General features: G+C 44.1%; 1 protein-coding gene across 1 annotated transcript; it reads left to right on the top strand.

Annotated features, from left to right (window-relative positions):
- Positions 1-13,861: 13,861 nt before the first annotated feature.
- On the top strand, positions 13,862-18,262 carry GH9A1 (glycosyl hydrolase 9A1). The gene is made up of 6 exons (XM_087333846.1): positions 13,862-14,603; positions 15,711-16,009; positions 16,372-16,830; positions 16,968-17,103; positions 17,236-17,408; positions 17,594-18,262. Exons 1-6 carry the CDS (start codon positions 14,240-14,242, stop codon positions 17,993-17,995), a joined length of 1,833 nt encoding a protein of 610 aa, XP_087189972.1. The 5' UTR covers positions 13,862-14,239; the 3' UTR covers positions 17,996-18,262.
- Positions 18,263-22,440: the final 4,178 nt, after the last annotated feature.

The raw sequence follows: 22,440 nt of genomic DNA, 5'->3' as shown, positions 1-22,440 counted from the left end.
CACGCTCACGCACGAAGTGGTAGTGCACTTCTATGTGCTTTGTGCGAGCATGGAAACGGTAGCAGTGGATCAAGATCGGGGTCGGCACCTCGATCCGCAGGTCTTGCAACAGTCGCCGAAGCCAAATGGCTTCATAGGTGGAAACGGTAGCACCCTGGTATTCAGCCTCAGTGCTTGAAAGGGCCACTGTTGGTTGCTTTTTGCTGCTCCACGCAACAATCGCGCTACCTAGGGAAAACATATAGCCGGAGGTGGATCGACGATCCAATGCATTGTCGGCCTAGTCGGCATCGGTGTAGCCGACTAGCTCTTCGGTTATACCATGCCGGTATAACAGTCCCCGGTCCTTCGTGCCGCTCTCATATCGCAAAATTCGATGCGCGCACAGAAGGTGCGCCATGGTCGGCTTCTGCATATATTGGTTGATCACGTCGGGTCGGGTGATTGTCAAATATATAAGGCTTCCGACGATTTGTCGAAACCGCTTCTCATTGCAGGCCGGTCCAGAGTCGGGACGGAGCTTCTAGTTCCAGTCCAGGGGTGTGGAGATCGGTCGGCATTCCGTCATGCCGAACTTGCACAACATATTCAACGCATAGTGTCTTTGTGAGAGCAATATGTCGTCGAGGGTTCGGATCACCTTGATCCCAAGGAAATAGTGAAGGTCCCCCAGGTCCTTCATCTCAAATGCGTCCGACAGCTAGGACTTGACTCGACTGATTTCATCGAGTCTGGGTCCGGGGATGACTAGATCATCAACATACAGCAAGATGCAAACCGGACCGTCTAGACCTTGCCAGATGAACAACGAAGAGTCGGACTTGGAGGCCGCAAACCCCATCTTACACAACCGGTGCGTGATCTTCACATTCCAAGCTCGGGGGGCTTGCTTCAAGCCATAAAGTGACTTCTTAAGCCGGCTAGAAACTGGGGGGTTGGGTCATAAAGACCTCTTCTTCAAGATCGCCTTGAAGAAATGCATTCTTCATGTCCATCTGGTGAAGATGCCACCCCCTTGCCACAACAACCGTCATCATCTTCGCTACCGGAACGAAGGTCTCGTCGTAGTCGATTCCGTGGATCTGTGCGTATCCCTTCGCCACTAACCGGGCCTTGTACCGGTTAACCGAACCTCGGCATTGTACTTTACCTTGTACACCCATTTACATCCGATCGGTTTACAATGTCGGGGAGGGTCAACTAGGTCCCATGTATCGTTGGCATCAAGTGCCCACATTTCTTCCTCCATAGCGGCATGCCAATTTGCATCCTTTGCCGCTTCTGCGTAGCTCTCCGGCTCATGCACTTCCGCCACCTTGGTCATGTACGCATAGTGATGCGCCATGTACTCATTGTACTTGTACCGCTTCATGGGGTTCTTCTAGCGGGAAGACTGGCGTAACTTATCGTGAGGCCCTTCTTGGCCGGTTCGGTCTTTGTTGCCGAAGATCCACCTTCTTTTTCAAAGTCGAATCTGATCTGATCCGACTCACCATTGCCGATCTCGTGCTCCAGCATCTTGTTCTTCCCCTTTTCCTTGCGCATGAACCGTCTTCTCGGTTCCGGGCGCGGGGGGAACATGGCAGAGTCTCCACTACTCACCGGTTCAGCTTCCGACTGGTCTGTCTAACCCAGTCGCTCGTTCGGCCCGCTCAACCGAAACGATTCTGGACTCACATCTAGAGTCTCAAACCCTTCATCTTCTAACAAGACCGGTTCAGGCTCACTAGTCTCATCCTCCAGTATCGGGTCGGGGTCGGAAGTCGGAGCCGGTAAGGCATACCATGATGCCGTCTCATCAAACTCAACATCTCGGCTTACTCGGACCTGCTTCGTCCGGGGTTTATAGCACTTATACCGCTTTTGGTCATGCGAGTAACCAATTAGGATGCATTTCTCCGACTTTGCATCCAACTTCCTCCGCTTCTCATCTGGCACATGCACATATGCAATACTTCCAAATATCCGAAGGTGTCTCAAATTCGGCTTGTGCCCGAAATATAGCTCATGCATGGACACCTTGTCACCAATCCGGTTTTGGATATAGACGGCCGTCTGGACCGCCTCAGCCCAGTAGAATTTGGGCATGCTCTTCTCTTCCAACATCGCCCTTGCCGCTTCAATAATCGACTGGTTCTTCCTCTCGGCCACACCGTTTTGCTCCAGTGTGTATCTGCAGTTGAACTCTCTCCGAATTCCTTTTTGCTGTAGATAACTGTTGAATTGGCCGGAAAATTATTCTTTTCTGCCATCCAACCGCAAGCACTTGATCTTCCTCTCTGTTTCCCGTTCAACCAGGCTTTGCAGGTTCCGGAAACACTTGAAGACTTCCCTCTTCCGCTCAATGAGGTAGATCCATGTGTGCCGGTTGTAGTCATCAATGAAGGAGACGAAGTATCGACTCCCACCAAGACTAACATTCTGTGTCGGTCCCCATACATCCGAATGAATAAGGTCGAGCTTGTTACGGCTACGATTTCGTTCAGTGGGGAATGGAAGCCTGTGTTGCTTCCCGAGTTGGCAAGCTTCACATATTTGGACCTTCCGGCCACTGGACTTTGGCAAACCGAAAACAACTTGTTTCGTTTGTAGGTCTTGAAACCTCCGGTAATTGATGTGGCCAATCCGCTCGTGGCAGAGATCAATATCCGATTCAATCTTCTGTCCTTTGGTGAACAAAGCGGTGCCGACGTCATTAGTGTCGAGGATGAACATCCTCCCATCTCTGCGCCCTTGCGCAATAATCTGGCCCTCTTCCTCGATGAAGCACCCAAGGTGCATAAACCGCACCTACATCCCCTGATTGATGATCTGCCCGACCGACACCAGATTCTTCGTGATTGTCGGGACGTGTAACATGTTCATGAGTTTCCCCCTTTGTCCGACATGGCTCAAAGGGACTTCTCTAATATGCACGATTGGGTGAGGAGTGTCATCTCCGGTTTCGATGACTCCCGATTGTGCCGGTTTCTCCAAGAAAGAGAACCACTCTTTGTGGCTCATCATGTGATTCGACGCACCGGAATCAACATACCACACTTCCTCCGATTTGGAAGTGGTCTTCTTCATCGAGTTAGCCTCGTGTTTCATCACCAAGGCTGACCCTTTACCGGCTTTTCCGGTTTTGGATCCTCCCGATCCTTTTGCGTAGTGCGAGTATTGTCAGTTCTCTCTGTCAGCCTTGCCGGATCCGGATCTGTCTGAATCGGCGCGCTTCTTCCAACACTTTCTTTCTCTGTGGCCCTTTTTACCATAGTACCAACATTCTGTGTCGGCCTCCGATGCCACCTTGACTCCCCCTGCTTGTGGAGGGTCCAGAACTGCTATCGGCACATTCTTTGTGCCTTCAGTCCTGCTCTTGCCGGCCGCTACCATTGCGAGCCAACTCGCCTCGTCCACCATGCCCACAGGGCTGATCCGCCTCCGTGTACAACATCCGGTTGTCGGTGGGTGCACTTGCTGACGCACCGGCGTGATTCTCCTCTACAAGGAGCATCGATTGTAAGTCAAAAAATGACGGCGTATTCTCCCTTGTACATACCGCCGTTCGGAACGCTCTAAACTTAGACGTTAGGCCCCCAAGACAGATCTTCACCATCTCATCTTCCTCTACAGTGACGTTGATAGAGGTAGTCACAGATCTCTTTGATTCGAGCTGTGTAATCGGCTACCGACATGTCCTTCTGTCAGACATTGCTCAACTCCTGTCAGAGTTGCAGCTTCTGGGCCGTAGTGCTTGCTGCGAAAACCTTCTTCAGGTTTCCCCAAGCTTCTTTTGGCGTCTTGGCATCTCGGACATGGCTCAGCAACTGGTCTCCGACACTGGACACAAAGCAGTACATCACTCTGCTTGTTGCTTGTTCCCACACTAGGAAGTCCTTGTGTGCCGCATCAGGTGTTGTGTCGTTAGCTCCGTCGACATAGCTCCAATAACCATGCCCAAGTAAGTACTGGTGCATCTTGTATGACCAAGATGCGTAGTTGGATCTGTCGAGCTTCTCCACCGAGAGCAAGCTAGCCATTCCTCTATCCATCACTTCTCTTTCTATTCTTATCGGGTCTTAGGGTTTGTCTTCAGATGCTGATGTCGACTGTAGAGGTTCTCAACCCTCGCGCTTTGATACCATGTAAAAACGAAAGTGCGGAAGCATTAGACAACCGGCTTAGCCGGATAGCAACAGAGAGAGAGAGAGAGAGAGAGAGATTAACACACAAAAGGTACGCAGGAGAGACAGAGAAAGAGCAAAACAACTTAAATCTATTATCAACAACTCTATAAAATTCTCTGTCCATAAACATGCTCAACAACACTATTTATACAAGTCCTAAGATGACTGACAGAAGTACGGTGTACTTCAATGCTCACACGAGCGCCTAACACTAACTACGAGACATTAAGTACCTAGTAGTCTAGGCTGCTACTAGGCTTCCGGTTACTGCTGGATCCGGCTAACCGGCTCACTTGGTTACTGGCTCACCGATCTGGCTCAGGCTTATTTAGTCGATCCGGATCCGGTTGAGCTTGTCGTTCAACACATAGCTATATGAATAAATGCCACCAATGCCAAGTTAACAAAGCCGAGCAACTTAAAGCCGCATAACTTTTACATCCCTTGGAAATTCCCAACAATAAGTGGTAAAGTATATCCATGGATTTTATTGTTAGCCTTCCTCGCACTCAAAAAGGCCATGATGCCATCTAGGTTGTGGTTGATAGACTAACTAAAATGGCAAAATTTATTGCTACTAAAACCACGATAACAACTCCTGAATTGGCTTACCAATTCGTTGACGAGTTATTTCGTTTCTATGGGTTACCGACGGATATCGTGAGTGATCGAGATCCAACGTTTACTAGCGACTTTTGGACACAAGTCTTTAAGAAGTTAGAAACTACATTGAGCATGAGCTCCACGGATCATCCTCAATCCGATGGATAGATAGAACAAGTAAATCAAATTATTGAGGACATGCTTCGAGCATACGTTGGTGCAAAACCAACAAAATGGGAACGTTATCTCCCCATTTTGGAGATTGCTTATAACAGCTCCAAGCATACATCAACGAGATATAGTCCTTTTATGTTGATGTATGCTTTTTAGCCACGAGCCGCAATTGATGTTAATATACATCATGATGAGTTGCGAAGTACGCAAAACATTCTTCAGGATATGCAAGATATTTTGCATATTGCACGAGATAATTTAAAAACAGCTCAAGATAGAGCACGTTTTTATGCCGATCATAATAGGCAACCTCATGTATTCAACCTTGGACAGAAGATATTTTTACATGTACCTCACAATTCTAAGACATTTGTCTACGGGTAAGTGCGCTAAGTTAGCCCCACAGTTTTGTGGACCTTTTACAGTCCTCAAATGCATTGGTTCATCAGCCTATCGTCTCGCTCTTCCTGATGGCATTGAAATCCATCTAGTTTTTCATGTAAGTCATCGAAAAGAACTTCTTGGTTCTGGCGACAATACAGTTACAACTGAAACTCCGGTTACTTCTAAAGAATTATCTTCTAAACCACATGTACTAGAAAGAATTCTCTATGTTAAAACAAAACATTTACGTTCTAAAATAATATGAGAATTTAAAAGTAAATGGATGGATAAGTCTATCAAAGATGCCACATGGGAACATGAAAATACTCTTAGAACTAACTTCCGTAACTTTCCATTGCAAGAGTGCAATGTTTTAAAGAGGGGGGGGAGTATGTTACAGGCATGACCATATAATATCCCGTGGTAAGATTGTACCGTAGTATTCTATACACGTGGATAAAGTGTCAGGGTTAAACTAGAGTGTAAAGAAGGGAAGGATTACTTTTAATCCTTGGGATTGAGACAACCCATTAGCCCAAGTGTGAACTTGCATGGGGGGGGCTTAGGTTTGGCTATAAATATGAGGCCTAACTACCTTCATTTGATCATATCTTGACTACGTCGAGACTCTGACCTTGTGGTTGATCAACTCTTGTCATGACCGCCCAATACCCGGTACGACTCGACGCCACAACGGTGGTATGGGACACCGATCGAGGCTCGAGTCCATCTTGATCCCTTCGCTTGGGGGTGGTCTAGTGGATCAGCACCCTTCTTTCTCTCTCTCCTTTCTTATCTATTTATATTTTATATCCTTATCTCATGCTTACATTAGTACCTAGCTCTAACAATCACACTTGGTCTATGGGTTGTCTCAATCCCAAGTAGTAAAAGTAATCCTTCCCTTCTTTACACTCTTGTTTAACCCTCACACTTTATCCACGTGTATAGAATACTACGGTACAATCTTACCACGGGATATTATATGGTCATGCTCGTAACAGTTGACTACAAAAAAAAACATTGTGATCGGCTTTTCTACAATGGGTGCAAAAATCACCTGGTCGGCTATTGATCGACTTCAACTATTGTCGGTCCTCCCTCTTTCTTGGTCGATTGGTGTGTCGACCGGTTCTTCCTTCTTGATCTCTAGATCGATTGGATCGGTTGATAGACTCGGTCGAATGGCAGGATTCTACTGACTCGTCGATGGTTAGTCCCATCGATTTTCGTCAAATGTCCTCCAAGAGGACTTGTCCGATCGTCCCATCTAAATTTAAATTCAGAAAACCATTGGCAGAAGCCATACAGAACACCTCCCAACTCGTTGGCAAGCTCGAAAGGAGGGCAAGGGTTTTAACTTCTTCTTCGAAGTTAATCCTTTGGGAGGAGATTTTAGACAACACCCGGCTGAAGGTGTTGATGTGAGAGGTCGTTGGATCCGTCTCTCTCATCTTCATATTGAATAGTTGTTAGATCAATATAAGCTTCGATGAGGAGGACTTCTTTTCATAAACGGTTGATGAGGTGTTCTTCCATCTCATCATGGAAAGAGACGTCTTCTTTCTACAACCTAGAGATAAGGAAGCAAACACACACACACACACACACACATAAATAGGGAGAAAGAGAGAGAGACTTCTTCTCAAGGGAGGGTCGGTCATAGGTGCCAGTGTTAATGGGTGGGGGGTGAAACCAAGAATGGCTCCAACCCCCTCCCAAGGGGGGTTACGTATGAGGGAGAGAGAGAGAGAGAGGGAGAGGGAAAGAGAAATAAAGAATGACACCAAAAGTGAGAGGGAAAAATCTATATTGCATTACATGCCCCATAAGGGGTTTATATAGTACATCAAATGTAACGGTTACATAATATGACTATTACAAAAAAGACCATTACACAAATGCACATAATTTTGCATGTGTTCATACACATATTCATCCTCACACTCTCATATATATTACACATACACCCGTATAACTCCTATAGGTAACACTTGGAACTTCTCCCACGAGGCAAATGCAAACGTCTCTTTGGCCATGCTGAAGTAGACATTCTTGGCCAGATGCATTCGGATGGTCGATTTGGCTATTTCGTCCGGGGAGCGTCATTCGTTTGCTGTCATCGAGCCTAGCTTGGTGTTGTGTCATATTGCCTCAATTTGACGCCATATGATCAATACATCTTGCATCATCTTCCATAGGGCAAAGCTTTTACCATCGAACTTTCGAATTTCTACTCTTGTGCTGGATGCTGAAGCCATGTTCTACAAGAAGTGAGATTTGATGACCTGGTCCTTTCTTTCAGCCGTTTCTTTTCTTCTCAAATTTGTGTTCTTATTGTTCCCGAACTGCAAGTTGCTCTGATACCAGTTGATGATGTGGAAGTTGCAGACCTGTTGGTTAGTTACTCAGACAAACAAGAAGAGTAGCAGATAGACAAGATGATTGTGTGGAGAAAGAGAGATGACTATGTGCTCAAAAGAAGACTATATTGCATTAACCTCCGAACTCCTATTTACAATGCTTAGTCTCTCACTTATATAGTTAGGGTAACTTGGCCCTAATTGTGAGGACGTATTCACATTATGATACAAGTGGGTAGAGTGGACCTTTTAGCCCAACAATGGCTTAAGAGGGTTTTGAAAGACCTGGACGTCTCCATCAACGACCCAATCTTGATCTACTGCGACAATCTCAACAATATCCATCTTGCTCGGAACCCTGTCTTCCATGCTTGAACAAAGCACATCGAGGTGCACTACCACATCATATGAGAATGTGTCCTTGCAAGAGATGTCGACCTTCAACATATTAGCATGAATCTTCAGACGACCGACATATTTACGAAAGCCCTAGGAGTTGACAAGTTTCGAAAATTCTTGTCGGAGCTTGGTCTTTCAACTTCCAAATTGCCGAGCTTGGGGGGGAGCGAAGGATGAAAGAAATCAGATACTAGTGGAGTTGAAAGCGGACGGAAGTTGGACACTAGCGGATTCGAAAGTTGGACATCAAAGCCGAAGCCAACACCGAAAGTTGACTTACACCAAAAGTTGAGCTTGAAGGGGTGTGTTGAGAATCAAACTCAACTTACTCTAGGGTGTGAACACACACCTTAAGAATATGCAAGTGTGTGAACACACCACCACTGTGTAACAATAACTAATGTGTCATAGAATGTAACTCCTATGACACATAGTTAATGAGAGAATGTGTCCTTGCGAGGGATGTCAACCTTCAACATATCAACATGAATCTTCAGATGGCCGACATATTTACGAAAGCCCTAGGAGTTTACAAGTTTCGGCAATTCTTGTCGGAGCTTGGTCTTTCAACTTCCAAATTGCCGAGCTTGGGGGGGAGCAAAGGATGAAAGAAGTCAGATACTAGTGGAGCTGAAAGCGGACGGAAGTTGGACACTAGCGGATTCGAAAGCTGGACATCAAAGCCGAAGCCAACACCGAAAGTTGACTTACACCAAAAGTTGAGCTTGAAGGGGTGTGTTGAGAATCAAACTCAACTTACTCTAGGGTGTGAACACACACCTTAAGAATATGCAAGTGTGTGAACACACCACCACTGTGTAACAATAACTAATGTGTCATAGAATGTAACTCCTATGACACATAGTTAATGAGAGAATGTGTCCTTGCGAGGGATGTCAACCTTCAACATATCAGCATGAATCTTCAGATGGCCGACATATTTACGAAAGCCCTAGGAGTTTACAAGTTTCGAAAATTCTTGTCGGAGCTTGGTCTTTCAACTTCCAAATTGCCAAGCTTGAGGGGGAGCGAAGGATGAAAGAAGTCAGATACTAGTGGAGTTGAAAGCGGACGGAAGTTGGACACTAGCGGATTCGAAAGCTGGACATCAAAGCCGAAGCCAACACCGAAAGCTGACTTACACCAAAAGTTGAGCTTGAAGGGGTGTGTTGAGAATCAAACTCAACTTACTCTAGGGTGTGAACACACACCTTAAGAATATGCAAGTGTGTGAACACACCACCATTGTGTAACAATAACTAATGTGTCATAGAATGTAACTCCTATGACACATAGTTAATGAGAGAATGTGTCCTTGCGAGGGATGTCAACCTTCAACATATCAACATGAATCTTCAGATGGCCGACATATTTACGAAAGCCCTAGGAGTTGACAAGTTTCGGCAATTCTTGTCGGAGCTTGGTCTTTCAACTTCCAAATTGCCAAGCTTGAGGGGGAGCGAAGGATGAAAGAAGTCAGATACTAGTGGAGCTGAAAGCGGACGGAAGTTGGACACTAGCGGATTCGAAAGCCGGACATTAAAGCCGAAGCCAACACCGAAAGCTGACTTACACCAAAAGTTGAGCTTGAAGGGGTGTGTTGAGAATCAAACTCAACTTGCTCTAGGGTGTGAACACACACCTTAAGAATATGCAAGTGTGTGAACACACCACCATTGTGTAACAATAACTAATGTGTCATAGAATGTAACTCCTATGACACATAGTTAATGAGTTAGTTAAGTTCTCCCCCTTCCCGAGAGGGCATTCTAGTGAGATAATGTAGAGAGAGGGTGAACTTATAAGCACCCTCATCTCTCCTTTTGTAATTGTTGGTTGTCATTCTTGTTCTTGTGAATATACAATTTGGATTCTGTTTTTCCTATATCGTGTCTCTCTTCTCTCTTCTCTTATATACACACATAACACACAAATCTCTAATCTATTTTCGTACTACATAATTACACACGAGATTATTTACACCTATAAATAGGTGTCTACTCATTCATCAAGACTCATTCGATGACTCATCCGGTCCAACACTTGTCTTCAACCCCTTAGCCTACTCTTTGTGACCCTTGTTCTCTTATAATATAAACTCCTACCCGTTTCTTTCTCTCTCTACCTTCTATCATCATCGTTCTTCGATTGTCTCTCTCTTGCTCTCAAGTCACAACATGAATGATCAAAATGAGGAGAAGCTCCATATATAGGTTAAGGGGTGGTTGTTGGGTTATGCCAAGAGGTGGTTGTTGGGTTTCCCAAGTCGTTATGCCAAGAGGTAGCTATTGGGCTTCCTTGGTGTTGGGGCAAAGAATGAACGTTGAGGCTAGCCATTGGGCTAGCCGTTGGACTAGTTGTGGAGGAGTCCCAAGTGGAACTGCCTATTGGGATTGGGCTATCTCAATCCAAGATGGCATTGGGATTGGGATTGGGACTAGGACTATGTCCCTTCAAGGGTGCCCATTTAGGTTGGGACTGGTGGCAGCATGGGACTATCCCAACCCAAACCTTGCTTGGGTCATGCTCGTGCCAACTCCGATTGGGACTGTGCCAAATCATTTTGGGGCTCCTTCGTTCCTTCATGACTCACTTTGGGGCTAGTTTTGAGTTGGCCTTGTTTCGGGGCACCACAATCGTGGTCTCCAACATCATCAAGCTTGTTATGTGTGGCGGCATCAAGGAGGGGTTCAACCAGCTTGCTTACTAACCGTTCGAAAGGAGGATGGAGTGGCTGAGAAGACTACTCCAAATCGAGGCATCATAGCTATCCAAAGTGGTCGTTGTCGGTAGCCCACTCCTCTCACCACCACCGAAAGCTTCAACCCTCCCTTACCTTCGCTTTTCCCTATTTTATGTTAGTGGTTAACTCTTAGTTATCACTGTTGTAGTCTATCATTCAAACAACTTTATACCCTATTTTATAAAGGGTTCTTGCTTAATCTAGCATACAACACCCAATTCACACATTATTTGCCTCAAATAGGAAAGAAATAAAATTTATGTAGAACTCACTTGATTCTGACTACGTTTTGCCTCATATGGAGAATACATTGTTGGAGCATATAATTACAAACAATCACTTTTTCATGGTATGTGATGCCTTCAATAGACAGTGGTACCTCTACTTCGTCAACCACATTGTAGCCTTGTCCAACATCCAAAACATGTGTGTGATGGCTCATTTTCTTCCTCCCTATTATAGAACACAACCCCCCCTTCTATAGACTTACTCATCCTTCAAAAATAACGCAAAAAGAGTTGAAAAAACATTCTCCACCCTTAGTATTGTTTTCTTACGTTATCTTATCATTGATTTTTTTTCTTCACTTTTGCTATTTCTTTTGTCTTTATGCCTATCATTATTCCCCTTGTAGACGTGAATTATATTCTCTATAAAAATTTATCCCCAAATCATATATATGGCTTGCACCAAATTAAAATTATGGCCTAAGCCATATCCTAAGCATAACTCTTGTAGAACTTGTTTCTTAAATGCTTTATGCTTCATTTTCCATCACTATGTTGCTAGTGGCATTCCCTTCCTCAATTTGATATCCTCCATTTTTTATTCAGAAAAGCACTGAGACAATATCCAAAATTCAAATAGACAATCTAATTTCTTGGATGCTAAGCGGACTCAATTAGATGGCGAGTTACCAAAACACATAGAGGCATTGATTGGATCCAAAACATCATATTGAGTGAAGAAAGCCTACAAAAGATCATTTAATTTTGATCTAATTTCTAAACAAAAGCAATCACTCAATGAGTAAAAGGTAAGACAAGCTTGTTTTGAGTAAGACAAGTAAAAGGTAAGACAAGTAAAAGGAAAAAAATGAAATTTCAACATCTTGCTACTTGAATGGTTGGTGGATTGGAAAAACATGTTAACAATGTAGGAAGCTATGTGAAGAGTGACACATTACCCGCTAAAACACAATGTGCAATTGGTTTGACATAACACATCCTAACTAATGGCTTCTTGAAAATGGCTTTACAAAATTGACATTGACATTGACATTTTCTCTACAACATTTTCTTTTAAAAGGCAATGCTACCTAAGGAGATGTTGACAGAAGAGTGTGTTTCCCCCTACTTTATCGACTTGAACAAACACAATGTTGGACTAGGATTCTAAGATTGAACGATTGCACCTATTAGAAAATGCTAACAAATGTGTTCACTACCTAAAGCCCATGTGGTTAAAAATGGAGCATCATATGGTTAGTGAAGCTACAATTTTGGACTAATTCTATTCATTAATATTTAAAGCATTGTAAAATCCAAACATTACCTGCATGCACAATGTGTCAGAGCTCATATGCCAACAAAGTCTTGTACTCCCCCATTGTGCGAGGTTCATATTAAGTGCACGAATCTTGCGAGAGATTTACATGGCAACATGTACTTTTGGCGATAGGTGGAGAGTATTCCTGGGGAGGTTACAATTGATGGGAAAAAATAGGAACGGAGTTTGGACAAAGCGAGAGCGCAAGGGAAATGATCTAGATAGAAATGCTAGAGCATAAATAAGCGGAGTCACAAATGGTGGTAACTTATGTGTTGTCTTGATTGCGTGAACATCTATTCTAACATTATTTCAACTCAAAGTGCCCTTTCCATATGAATGGTTAGTGTTGTTGCAAATAGCCAAATATTCCTTATGCCAGTGTGTCACTTGATCACCGTCTATAGAACAAATAAAATCGAGACTTAAGAGGGCCCCCAAGAGTATGGCTTGTAACATGAAAAATAATGTGGATTTCCAAACAAGAGCCTCTTTGTAGCAAGCAAAGGTGATGGAGGAGGACAAGGACACGGGTGTCGGTGGCCATCACCATCGTGAAGGTCCACCCCCCCCATGTGGACTAAGGGCATCAAAAGACAAAAAGCGAGGAAAAGAATAACAATGAAACATAAAAGGAAAGGGGTGGTGGGGCGGGGTAGAAATTCGAGAAGAGAGAACTTTTCTTTGTAGTTTATAACCCCCAAACGCGTCCTCACTTACGCCCACTACTTATTACTCATGGTCCATGGATTATGATGATTATGTATGTGCATGCATGCATGCAAGCATGTATATGTATGTCGTTTGGCACTTTATTTATTTATATTCTCTCTCTACCTCTCCATATATGTATATATACATACATATACATGTGCTTGCAAGCTAGCAAAGCAATTTGTCGTATTCACTGATCCCACCTCCCCCCCCCCCTCTCTCTCTCTCTCTTTCTCTCTCTCCCCCTCGATTTCATCAGCTCTTCTCACCTGTCAGTCAAGTTCATTCACTATATTTTCATATTACAGAACTTCCTTTATTTATTAATATTAATAACAGTTCAATGCACGCTAAATCTCATCCCCTTCATAATGTAGTGTAGTAGTGTGTAGCCTCTATTCTCTTTCTCTCACTCTCTCCAGTTCAGCGTTTTACTCTCTTGCTCATCTATACATACCACTTAATTAAATCTCTCTCTTCATATCAGGATGCGTGTTCACTGTTCATTTGCGCGCACATAAACACACGCACACACACACACACACACACACACACACACACACACACACACACACACACTCTCTCTCTCTCTCTCTCTCTCTCTCTCTCTAGCGTTCGATTGCTTTTTTACATGCCAGCTGCTCTCTCCCCTTATTTGCTTCTCTCGACCCACCACACACACACACACTCCCTCTCTCTCTCTCTGTCACACATACACACACATCGTCTTACATAGTATAGCCTGAAGCGGAGGAAGGGAGGGAGAGAAAAGAAGAGAAAAGAAGAAGAGAAGAGAAGAGAAGAGAAGACGCTAGAGCTGCAGCAGCACAGACAGCACCTTTACTCTTTCTCTGGCATTTCAAGTTAACGCGCATTAAGCTCAGATCTAGTGGCCAAATAAACTCATCTCTTAATTAATGTTAGCACATTAGCACCGTCTAGATCTGATCAAACAAAATAACAAAATAGTCTAGCTTAGATACAGCTAGATCTGATATTTCTGAATTTCACATCAGAGGAGCTACCAAGTTAGCAGCAGCAGCCAATGAGCATTAATTAGGTGGAGATTGGTATAAGATCGAACAGATCGGTATTGAGTGACATCGAAGAGGAAAGATACACAGACACAGGCACAACACACGATGCATGCGCACAATGCGTGGGGAGGGTCTTTCGATGTGGCCATGGACTCGGCCACGGACGACGATCGCAGCCGCAACCTGGACATGGATCGGGCGGCACTTCAGAGGCTGGAAGAGACTCAGCAGAGCTGGCTCCTGGGCCCTGCCGAGAAGAAAAAGAAGAAGTACGTGGACCTTGGATGCATGGTCTGCAGCCGCAAGCTCTTCTGCTACATCCTGGCAGGCTTTGTTGCCGCCCTCTTCATTGCTGGCCTCGTGACCCTCATCGTCAAGACCGTGCCACGTCACCACTCGCCACCGCCGCCGGAGGATAACTACACCATCGCCCTCCACAAGGCCCTCCTCTTCTTCAACGCCCAGAAATGTAAGTCCCATCCCATCCCATCCCAAACACAAACACAAACACAAACACAATTCTGTCTGTCTGTGTCTCTGTGCCGCTCCTTCCATTTCTTGTTCGAGTCGCCTCAACTACTCTCTGCTCCCACCCACGGCAAAGCAACGAGGAGCTCCGAACTTGCGACGTCACCGTCACCGTCACCGTCACCGTCACCGTCACCGTCACATCGTCCGTCCTTCCCTGGTTGCCGCTAGATTCGCGCAATGAAATCTTAGTAGCCACAACATCCAACTCCTGTATTTCTCTGACTCTCGGAGCTAATCAATTAATCGCTTGTTTGTCTGGCTTCACATTTGGGCCTCAACGGTTACTGACTGGCCATGTCCTTCTTGTTGTCATCTTTCTTTCTTTCCTTCTTTTACACATGGATTAGGGTTGGGGGGGTGGGGAGCTCTTCACACTTTCCGCTGGAACAAACCACCAATGAACGAACACATTTCATAACATCGATTGGATTGGCCACTGCCTCTAGGTTTCTTCGTTTCGTCCTCTCTCGTCTTGCTTGGCTGGTCACAGCCAGCCACTAGTCAGTCAGTCAGTCAGTCAGTTTGTTAGTTAGCGCCATTGCTCCACACACTACCTAAATCACTCCACCCAAACAAAATGTTCATTCCAAACGTAACTTCTTCTACACACTCAACTCGCACAATCGCTTCTTCGGCAACCACCCACACCACACCACACCACACCACACCACACCTCACCCCAACCCTGTCTCTGTCATTTATCCTCCATTTAGTCGTCTTATTCTAGGACTTCTTCTATCTCAGTTGTGGAGCATTCACATGCCTTCTCCTCTGTCTGTCTCTCTGCCTTGTTAAATGATACTTCCGCTCTCATGTCAAGAAGTCACCGTCTCCAACATCCAAACAACTTTAAAATCGCTATCCATACACCAGTTAATGTGAACACATACGACGCAAAAGGCAATGCTTTCACAAATGAAAATCAACCTGCTAGTTCATCTAGTGTAGTGCTCTCGTTTTCACTCACTTAATTACCACCACCCCCACCCCCACCCCTCTACTGTATTAGACCAGAGAAGTTGAAACCGTTCATGTGTCTGTGCAGCCGGAAAGCTTCCAAAGCATAACAACATTTCATGGAGGGGGAATTCTGGTCTCGAGGATGGATCCGGACAAAGTGTGGACTTGTCTGGTGGCTTCTATGACGCCGGGGACAACATAAAGTTCGGGTTCCCAGGTGCATTCACCATCACTGTGTTGAGCTGGAGTGTGATTGAATATAGTGCGAAGTATGAGGCAATGGGGGAGCTTGACCATGTCAAGGATATCATCAAATGGGGCACCGACTACATGCTCAAGACCTTCAATGCTTCTGCCCCTAGCATCGATGTCCTGTGGGCTCAGGTAACTAACCCTAGAAACCTTCATTTATGTGTATTGTTCTTTGCTGTTACCATTTTGTGTGAAATGGATGGGCTAAAAGAGTTGGTGTGTGCTTGCTCGTTGGGTTGGATTCGACCTCACCATTTTGTAATTCTAGTAATCTGGAGTTTTGTATTTAATTGTTTGAAAAGAAGAGATGTGGACAGCCGCTTTTAGAAGCAGGAGGAGATTTTAGGCGAGAAGTAATTTGTTGCGTTCTCTTGATGTTTTGATCCCATTTGCATAGAAATGTGGAACTGGTCTGACAATATTTGCTAGCTAATGGAGAAGGAAGGTAGACAGACAAGTGAACTACTGTGTTGTGTGGGCTTGCTTTGTCATAGGTTGGGACTGGGGGAAGCAAGGATGATGCCTCTCCCAATGACCACTATTGCTGGGAGAGACCAGAGGACATGGATTACGAACGGCAGGCTTATCAATGTGGCTCTTGCTCTGACCTTGGTGCTGAGATGGCAGCTGCAATGGCAGCTGCTTCCATTGTGTTCAAAGACAATCGTGCCTACTCTCTGAAGCTCGTACAAGGAGCCAGAGTTCTATATGATTTTGCTCGGCGAAATAGGGGCAGATATGTGAAGTCTGTTCCCGATGCCGAGAACTTTTATAACTCGACCGGATATTGGGATGAGTTCATATGGGGTGGAGCATGGATGTATTATGCGACTGGTAACACATCATATCTTGATCTCGTTACGAAACAGACCCTTGCAAACCATGCAGGAGCTGCTGGAGGCTGGAAATACTATGGTGTCTTTGATTGGGATAACAAGCTCACAGGTGCTCAGGTATGTGTTAGCGCGCTGGGTTTCCTTTCATTCAATTCAGGAAACAATAGGGATTTATTTATGTGGAAAAAGAATTCCACCAATTTGTAGAAGAAGGCCAGGAGAAAGTTAACTTATTATTGCTTTGTCCATTGCAGGTTGTCCTTACGCGATTTAGAATGATGATGAACCCAGGATACCCTTACGAGGATGTTCTCAAGCAGTACTATAATCAGACCAACCTCATCATGTGCTCTTACTTGCCACAATTCAAAACCTTCAATGTAACGCCGGGTCAGTTCAGTACTCTCATATATTTGCGGATGTTCCCTTCCCCCCCCCCCCCCCCCCCCCCTATTATATATATATATGTATGTGTTGAATGAATATTGATTTTTCCATTGATGGATGTGCTTCGTTTGGCAGGTGGAATGATGCAGTTTAATTATGGTAATCCCCAGCCACTTCAATATGTTGCCAGCGCTTCCTTCTTAGCTGCAGTGTATGCGGATTATATGACTGTTGCTGATGTGCCTGGCTGGAATTGTGGCCCCAACTTTATGGCCAAGAAAACACTCAGGAACTTTGCAAGATCTCAGGTGAATGGAATGGAATGGCTAGCTCGCTTGAATGTAGAGCATATATAGCTGGCCGGTCGGTCGGTCCGTCTTTTCATATGTTTCCAGTTCCACATATCATCTTACTAATTCCTCTTGTAAAGTAAGATGAGCGTATTGGATTATTTTAGACGTGGATCTCATGTTTCCTTTTTTTGAATGCGCAGATCGATTACATTCTGGGAAACAATCCTGAGAAGATGAGCTACGTTGTGGGATTCGGGAAGCACTATCCAACTCGAGTGCATCATCGGGGTGCATCCATCCCGCAAGGTAAATCGTCCAGGGGTTGTACCACGGCTTACCACTACAGGGATTCCAAGTCTCCAAATCCACATGTTTTGGTAGGGGCAATGGTGGCCGGTCCCAACAACCATGATAAGTTCTCAGATATAAGGTCCAATTATAACTACACAGAGCCGACCATAGCCGGGAATGCATGCCTTGTCGCTGCTCTTGTCGCTCTCGCAGGAGGTGATGGTAAAGGAGTCGATCCCAACACAATCTTCTCTGCCGTTCCTCCTCTTTATCCCAATGCCCCACCTCCTCCAGCCCCTTGGAAACCCTAGAAGAAAAGGATAACATACAGGAGGGCCCCACAAGTTGGTTTGTTTCGACAAAGACTCTTCATATCATGAATTTTGTGCTATCCATTGCTTTGCTTAAGCATATATATTTGTATCGAGTGCTCACCTATAGATAGATTCATTGTATAGTGCTGGCATTCGCATTGCGATGTCGTGTTTACTTCGGTCTGGAGGTCTTGTACTAGTAAGTAATTGTGATCAAGACTAGACGAAACACATTTGTTTTTAAAGATTGATTACATTATCTCTGGGAGGCCTTGCTCCATGGTTGTTAAGGACGATGACACATGAGCATAGCAATATTGACTCTTTATTATTATTACAAGATGTGAGTGCCACCACTTCAATATGAACTAGAGATCTTTCCCCTCCAGAAGTTAAGTAGTAAGTACTACATGAGTTGATTTCTGTTACTCTGATCCTAATCCCAAAATAATAATTATGAATCCAGATCCCCTTCCAACCGGAAAACATCAGAGTACATATGCATGATATATATGCATAAATTTCAAAAGCAGTATGTTTGTTTAATTTAGATGAAGAATATCAAGAGCTCCTAATCACGAAATCATCATAAGCTGGTAAACGCATAGGTAATCTTCCAACGAAGCATAAAAGGGAAACTAAGTTTCCCCTCAACCTTGTGGGATTTCTAGAATGCCTACCAGCCATTTTCTACTACTATTCATGCCATTCAGAACAAAGAGGAATTCAAAAAACAGAAACTCTTTCTTCTTAGTAAAATTTCACAATTGCAAAATCATGCAACAGATTCATGGAATCACTGACCATTTGCGGATCATCTCAGAACAGGCTTGATGTCAAAAAGACACTAGAATTCTTGGCGTACATTAACCAAAGAAAACTAACATTCAAAACCACTTGCACCTCAAATTTATTTCCTTCCCATTCTAACCTTTATCTTGCCACAATTAAGTTTTGGATGTGACCAAATCCACATTCACATCTATAATGTTGACCTTGCCACCTACACCTTTTCTAGATGGACTGGTTTCTGAAAGAAAAAACTATTGCCTCCAATTTGAGTAAAATGCATTCTGTTATTAAATGCAAACTACTGAAATCTTGCATTGTTGTCAAGGATCTACAGCAAGGAAGCTACGTTACCTTTGAAGAGTTGCTTGGAATAACATCTTTTGATAGATTTGATAAAGAGTTTGTATAAATTTTAACACACTCTTGTCTCCGCATTCCTTTCATGCTTTGGTAATCGCTTGATCCCTTCGCATGATGATATCTCATGTTTTCTTTGCGTCTTTGTTAGGCATGTATAACGTAGTTGAAGGTAGGTCAATAGTATTTGCAATATATAAATGAAGTGTATTTTTGCTAATGTTGGAAAGAGACTAATGTGATTGGACAGAGGGATTGATAGGTGCATGTAGTAACATGATTTTAACAACCAATAGTCTTTCTTCTATCCAATCTATTCACCTTCCTCTCACCTTAATTTGGTCTTTTGATTAGTAAGAGATTCTTAACAATGGTATCAAGAGCGTTTATTAACATTTTTTTGTGTTGTTTTTGTGCAAGTGATGGATATCTACCATGACTCGTTGCGCCACTCGTAGGTTCAAAAAACACTTCAAAGCTAATGTTTTTCTTTTTCGTTCTCTCCTTTTCTATTATTTTGTATTTTTTATTGAAAGAAAGTTTGTATTACGGTTCCTCCTCTTTCTTTTTTCTTTATGCTTACATCCCATGTTTTATGTTGTGCAAAATTAATAACTATTGAGCAGGAGGTCGAGCATAGTTGCACTAATTGTATGCACTCAACTCATGGCCTTATTGCATATAGCGTCGTGTACCACCCTTACCTCTATTGAGCCACCTATTGGGGAAGTAGAGCTTCTCTCTTTAGGGTATGGTTGTTTCACACACACCTATTTTTTTCATTTTCTGATTACAAGGTGTGTCTTCCCACTTTTTTATGATTTTTATTGTGATTGCTAGTCTGCCTACCCACAATTCACTCTATTTTTTACCGTTGATTGTCATGTTTAACCCTACATTATAAACATGAGTTTACCTATCGATGTAAAGCTACCATGTAGACTCATTCTTAAGAAAATTGGGGCTAGGAATAAAGTGCAGGTGATGCAGACACCTTTTGAGCACTTGTTTCGAATTATCATCTATATGCACACTAAAGTTAATCAAGCCTTTAGGACTCGATTCAACACACATGAGTGTACCTATCATGTTTTTAACATGAATTTGATATGTGAATAGATCACACCCTCCATTTATTTTCCATTATTCCTTTTGGTAGGCAACAAACGGTTTTTGAAACTTAGTTTTGTCACTTCTCATCTCGTATGGATAATGACCTATTTTTTTCCCTTTGTTGTTTATACAACGTTTTCTAGTTACTTGCACGGCTGTGATACTACTTGTGAGCTCACTTGTTTTTGCACTTAATACATTACTGTCTCGACTAGACCAACGGATGTTAGTTTGGCATTTAATATAGGACAACATTGTTAAAACATTGTTGTATTACCATAGTTACAAGATCTCAAATCACATCTCATATGCCTACAGGGGTACATACACGAGATGCTTTCTTGCATAATGTTAGATTCCAATCAAAAGTTCAAGCATTCATCTTGTTTGCATATTTTCTAAATCTCCTTATTTCCATTGCATATACACAAGTAGCATCATGGAACAACTCTTGAACACTGTCGGGGCGATTTCTTTGACCAAGAACTCTCCACTCCAATCAACATCCCGCACTCAAGAGAAAACCACTATTGAGCAATGCTCACTACCACCTTGAATTAGTTGGCCAAAGTGCAATAAAGTATTATGACTTTGAATTTTTTTCCCAAGACTTGACTATTGATTCAACGAAAGAAGGCGAACCTTCTTTCATAGTCATGTCATTCAAGGGATATAAGAAGAAAGAATAGACGAGGTCATTAACACTTGGCTTAATTGTAGGGAGTCTTAGTTTGAGCTCCATCCCAAGCTAGAGTTGGGTGGCCATAAGTTGTTGCTTGGTGCTAAGGAGAGCAAAGAACTTACCCATAACTTGGAAAGGTTTCAATGACGTTTTCAAGAAACAATTCTTGCAGTCACCTTCTCAGACTAAACAAGCACAACACTTGTTCACATTGTTGAGTAGGCCATTTATCCCTCTCGAGGATTACATGCATCACGCTTAGACCCAAATCCAAAAATCAGAACTTGGGGGTGAGAAGTTGTTTTTCCCTTTTTTTGTGAATGACATTTCCAATCGGAACACTGTTGAGAGACAAGCTCAACATCGGCCGGATCGGCTGAAGAAGTCGAGGACTGGATCGGTTGGGACCGATCGGTTAGGCCGAGTGCGTAAACCGGGAGGCCGTTAGGAAAGATATTCCGTGAGGAATATATTTGGGAGTTAGTGTAAGAGCTCTTAAAGAGCATTGAAGTACGGTCAGTACTTCGGTCAGTCCTTCGAGGACTTGTATAAAAGTGTTCATGGAACACACATATGTATAGAGTGTGGTGAATAGAGATTGTGTACTTCTTTATATTTTTTGTGTCTTCTCTCTCACTCTCTCTGTCTCTCCTGCGTATACCGTGTAAGCTCAAGCTCTCCATTGAACCTGAGTTTCCTTCCTTCTGTTCGGTCTTCATACTTGCTTCCGCACGTTACTTTCTACATGGTATCAGAGCGCGAGGGTTGAGAACCTCTCTGCAGCCGACACAGCTTGACGAAGAAGAACAAGAAGAACGATGGATAGAGGCATGACGAGCTCGCTTCCAACAGAGAAGCTCGACAGAACCAACTACGCGTCTTGGTCCTACAAGATGCACCAGTACCTGCTCGGGCACGGCTACTGGAGTTATGTCGAAGGAGCTAATGACGCGGCACCCGAATCGACACACAGAGACTTCTCGTCGTGGGAGCAGTCGGCGAGCAGGGTATTATACTGCTTCGCGTCGTGTGTGGGCGAACAACTATTGAGCTATGTTCGGGATGCAAAGACGCCGAAGGGTGCGTGGGAAAATCTGAAGAAGATTTTCGCCGCGAGCACCACAGCCAGGAAGCTTCAGCTCCGATAGGAGTTGAGCAACCTACGATAACGCGACTTGTCGGTGGCGGACTATACCTCAAAGATCAAGGATATCTGCGACTCCCTCACCTCCATAGAGGTGAACATCGAGGAGAGCGAGATGGTCCAGATCTGTCTCGGAGGTTTGGCGTCGAAGTTCGGAGCGTTCCGAACGGCTGTGTGTACCCGGGAGAATATGCCGTCCTTTTTCGACTTACAGTCAATGCTCCTGGTAGAGGAGAACCACGCGGGTGCGTCTACAAGCACGCACACCGACAACAGAATGCTGTACACGGAGGGAGATAGGCCCCGTGGACGTGGAGGACGAGGCGAGTCGGTGCGCAATGGAGTCGGCCGACG

This window comes from Azolla caroliniana, unplaced genomic scaffold (assembly GCF_043228905.1).
Source record: "Azolla caroliniana isolate FFs.n. ecotype wild unplaced genomic scaffold, voAzoCaro1.0.p SCAF_18, whole genome shotgun sequence".
Classification (NCBI taxonomy): Eukaryota; Viridiplantae; Streptophyta; class Polypodiopsida; order Salviniales; family Salviniaceae; genus Azolla; species Azolla caroliniana.
This window is presented reverse-complemented; position numbering and strand designations above follow the sequence as displayed.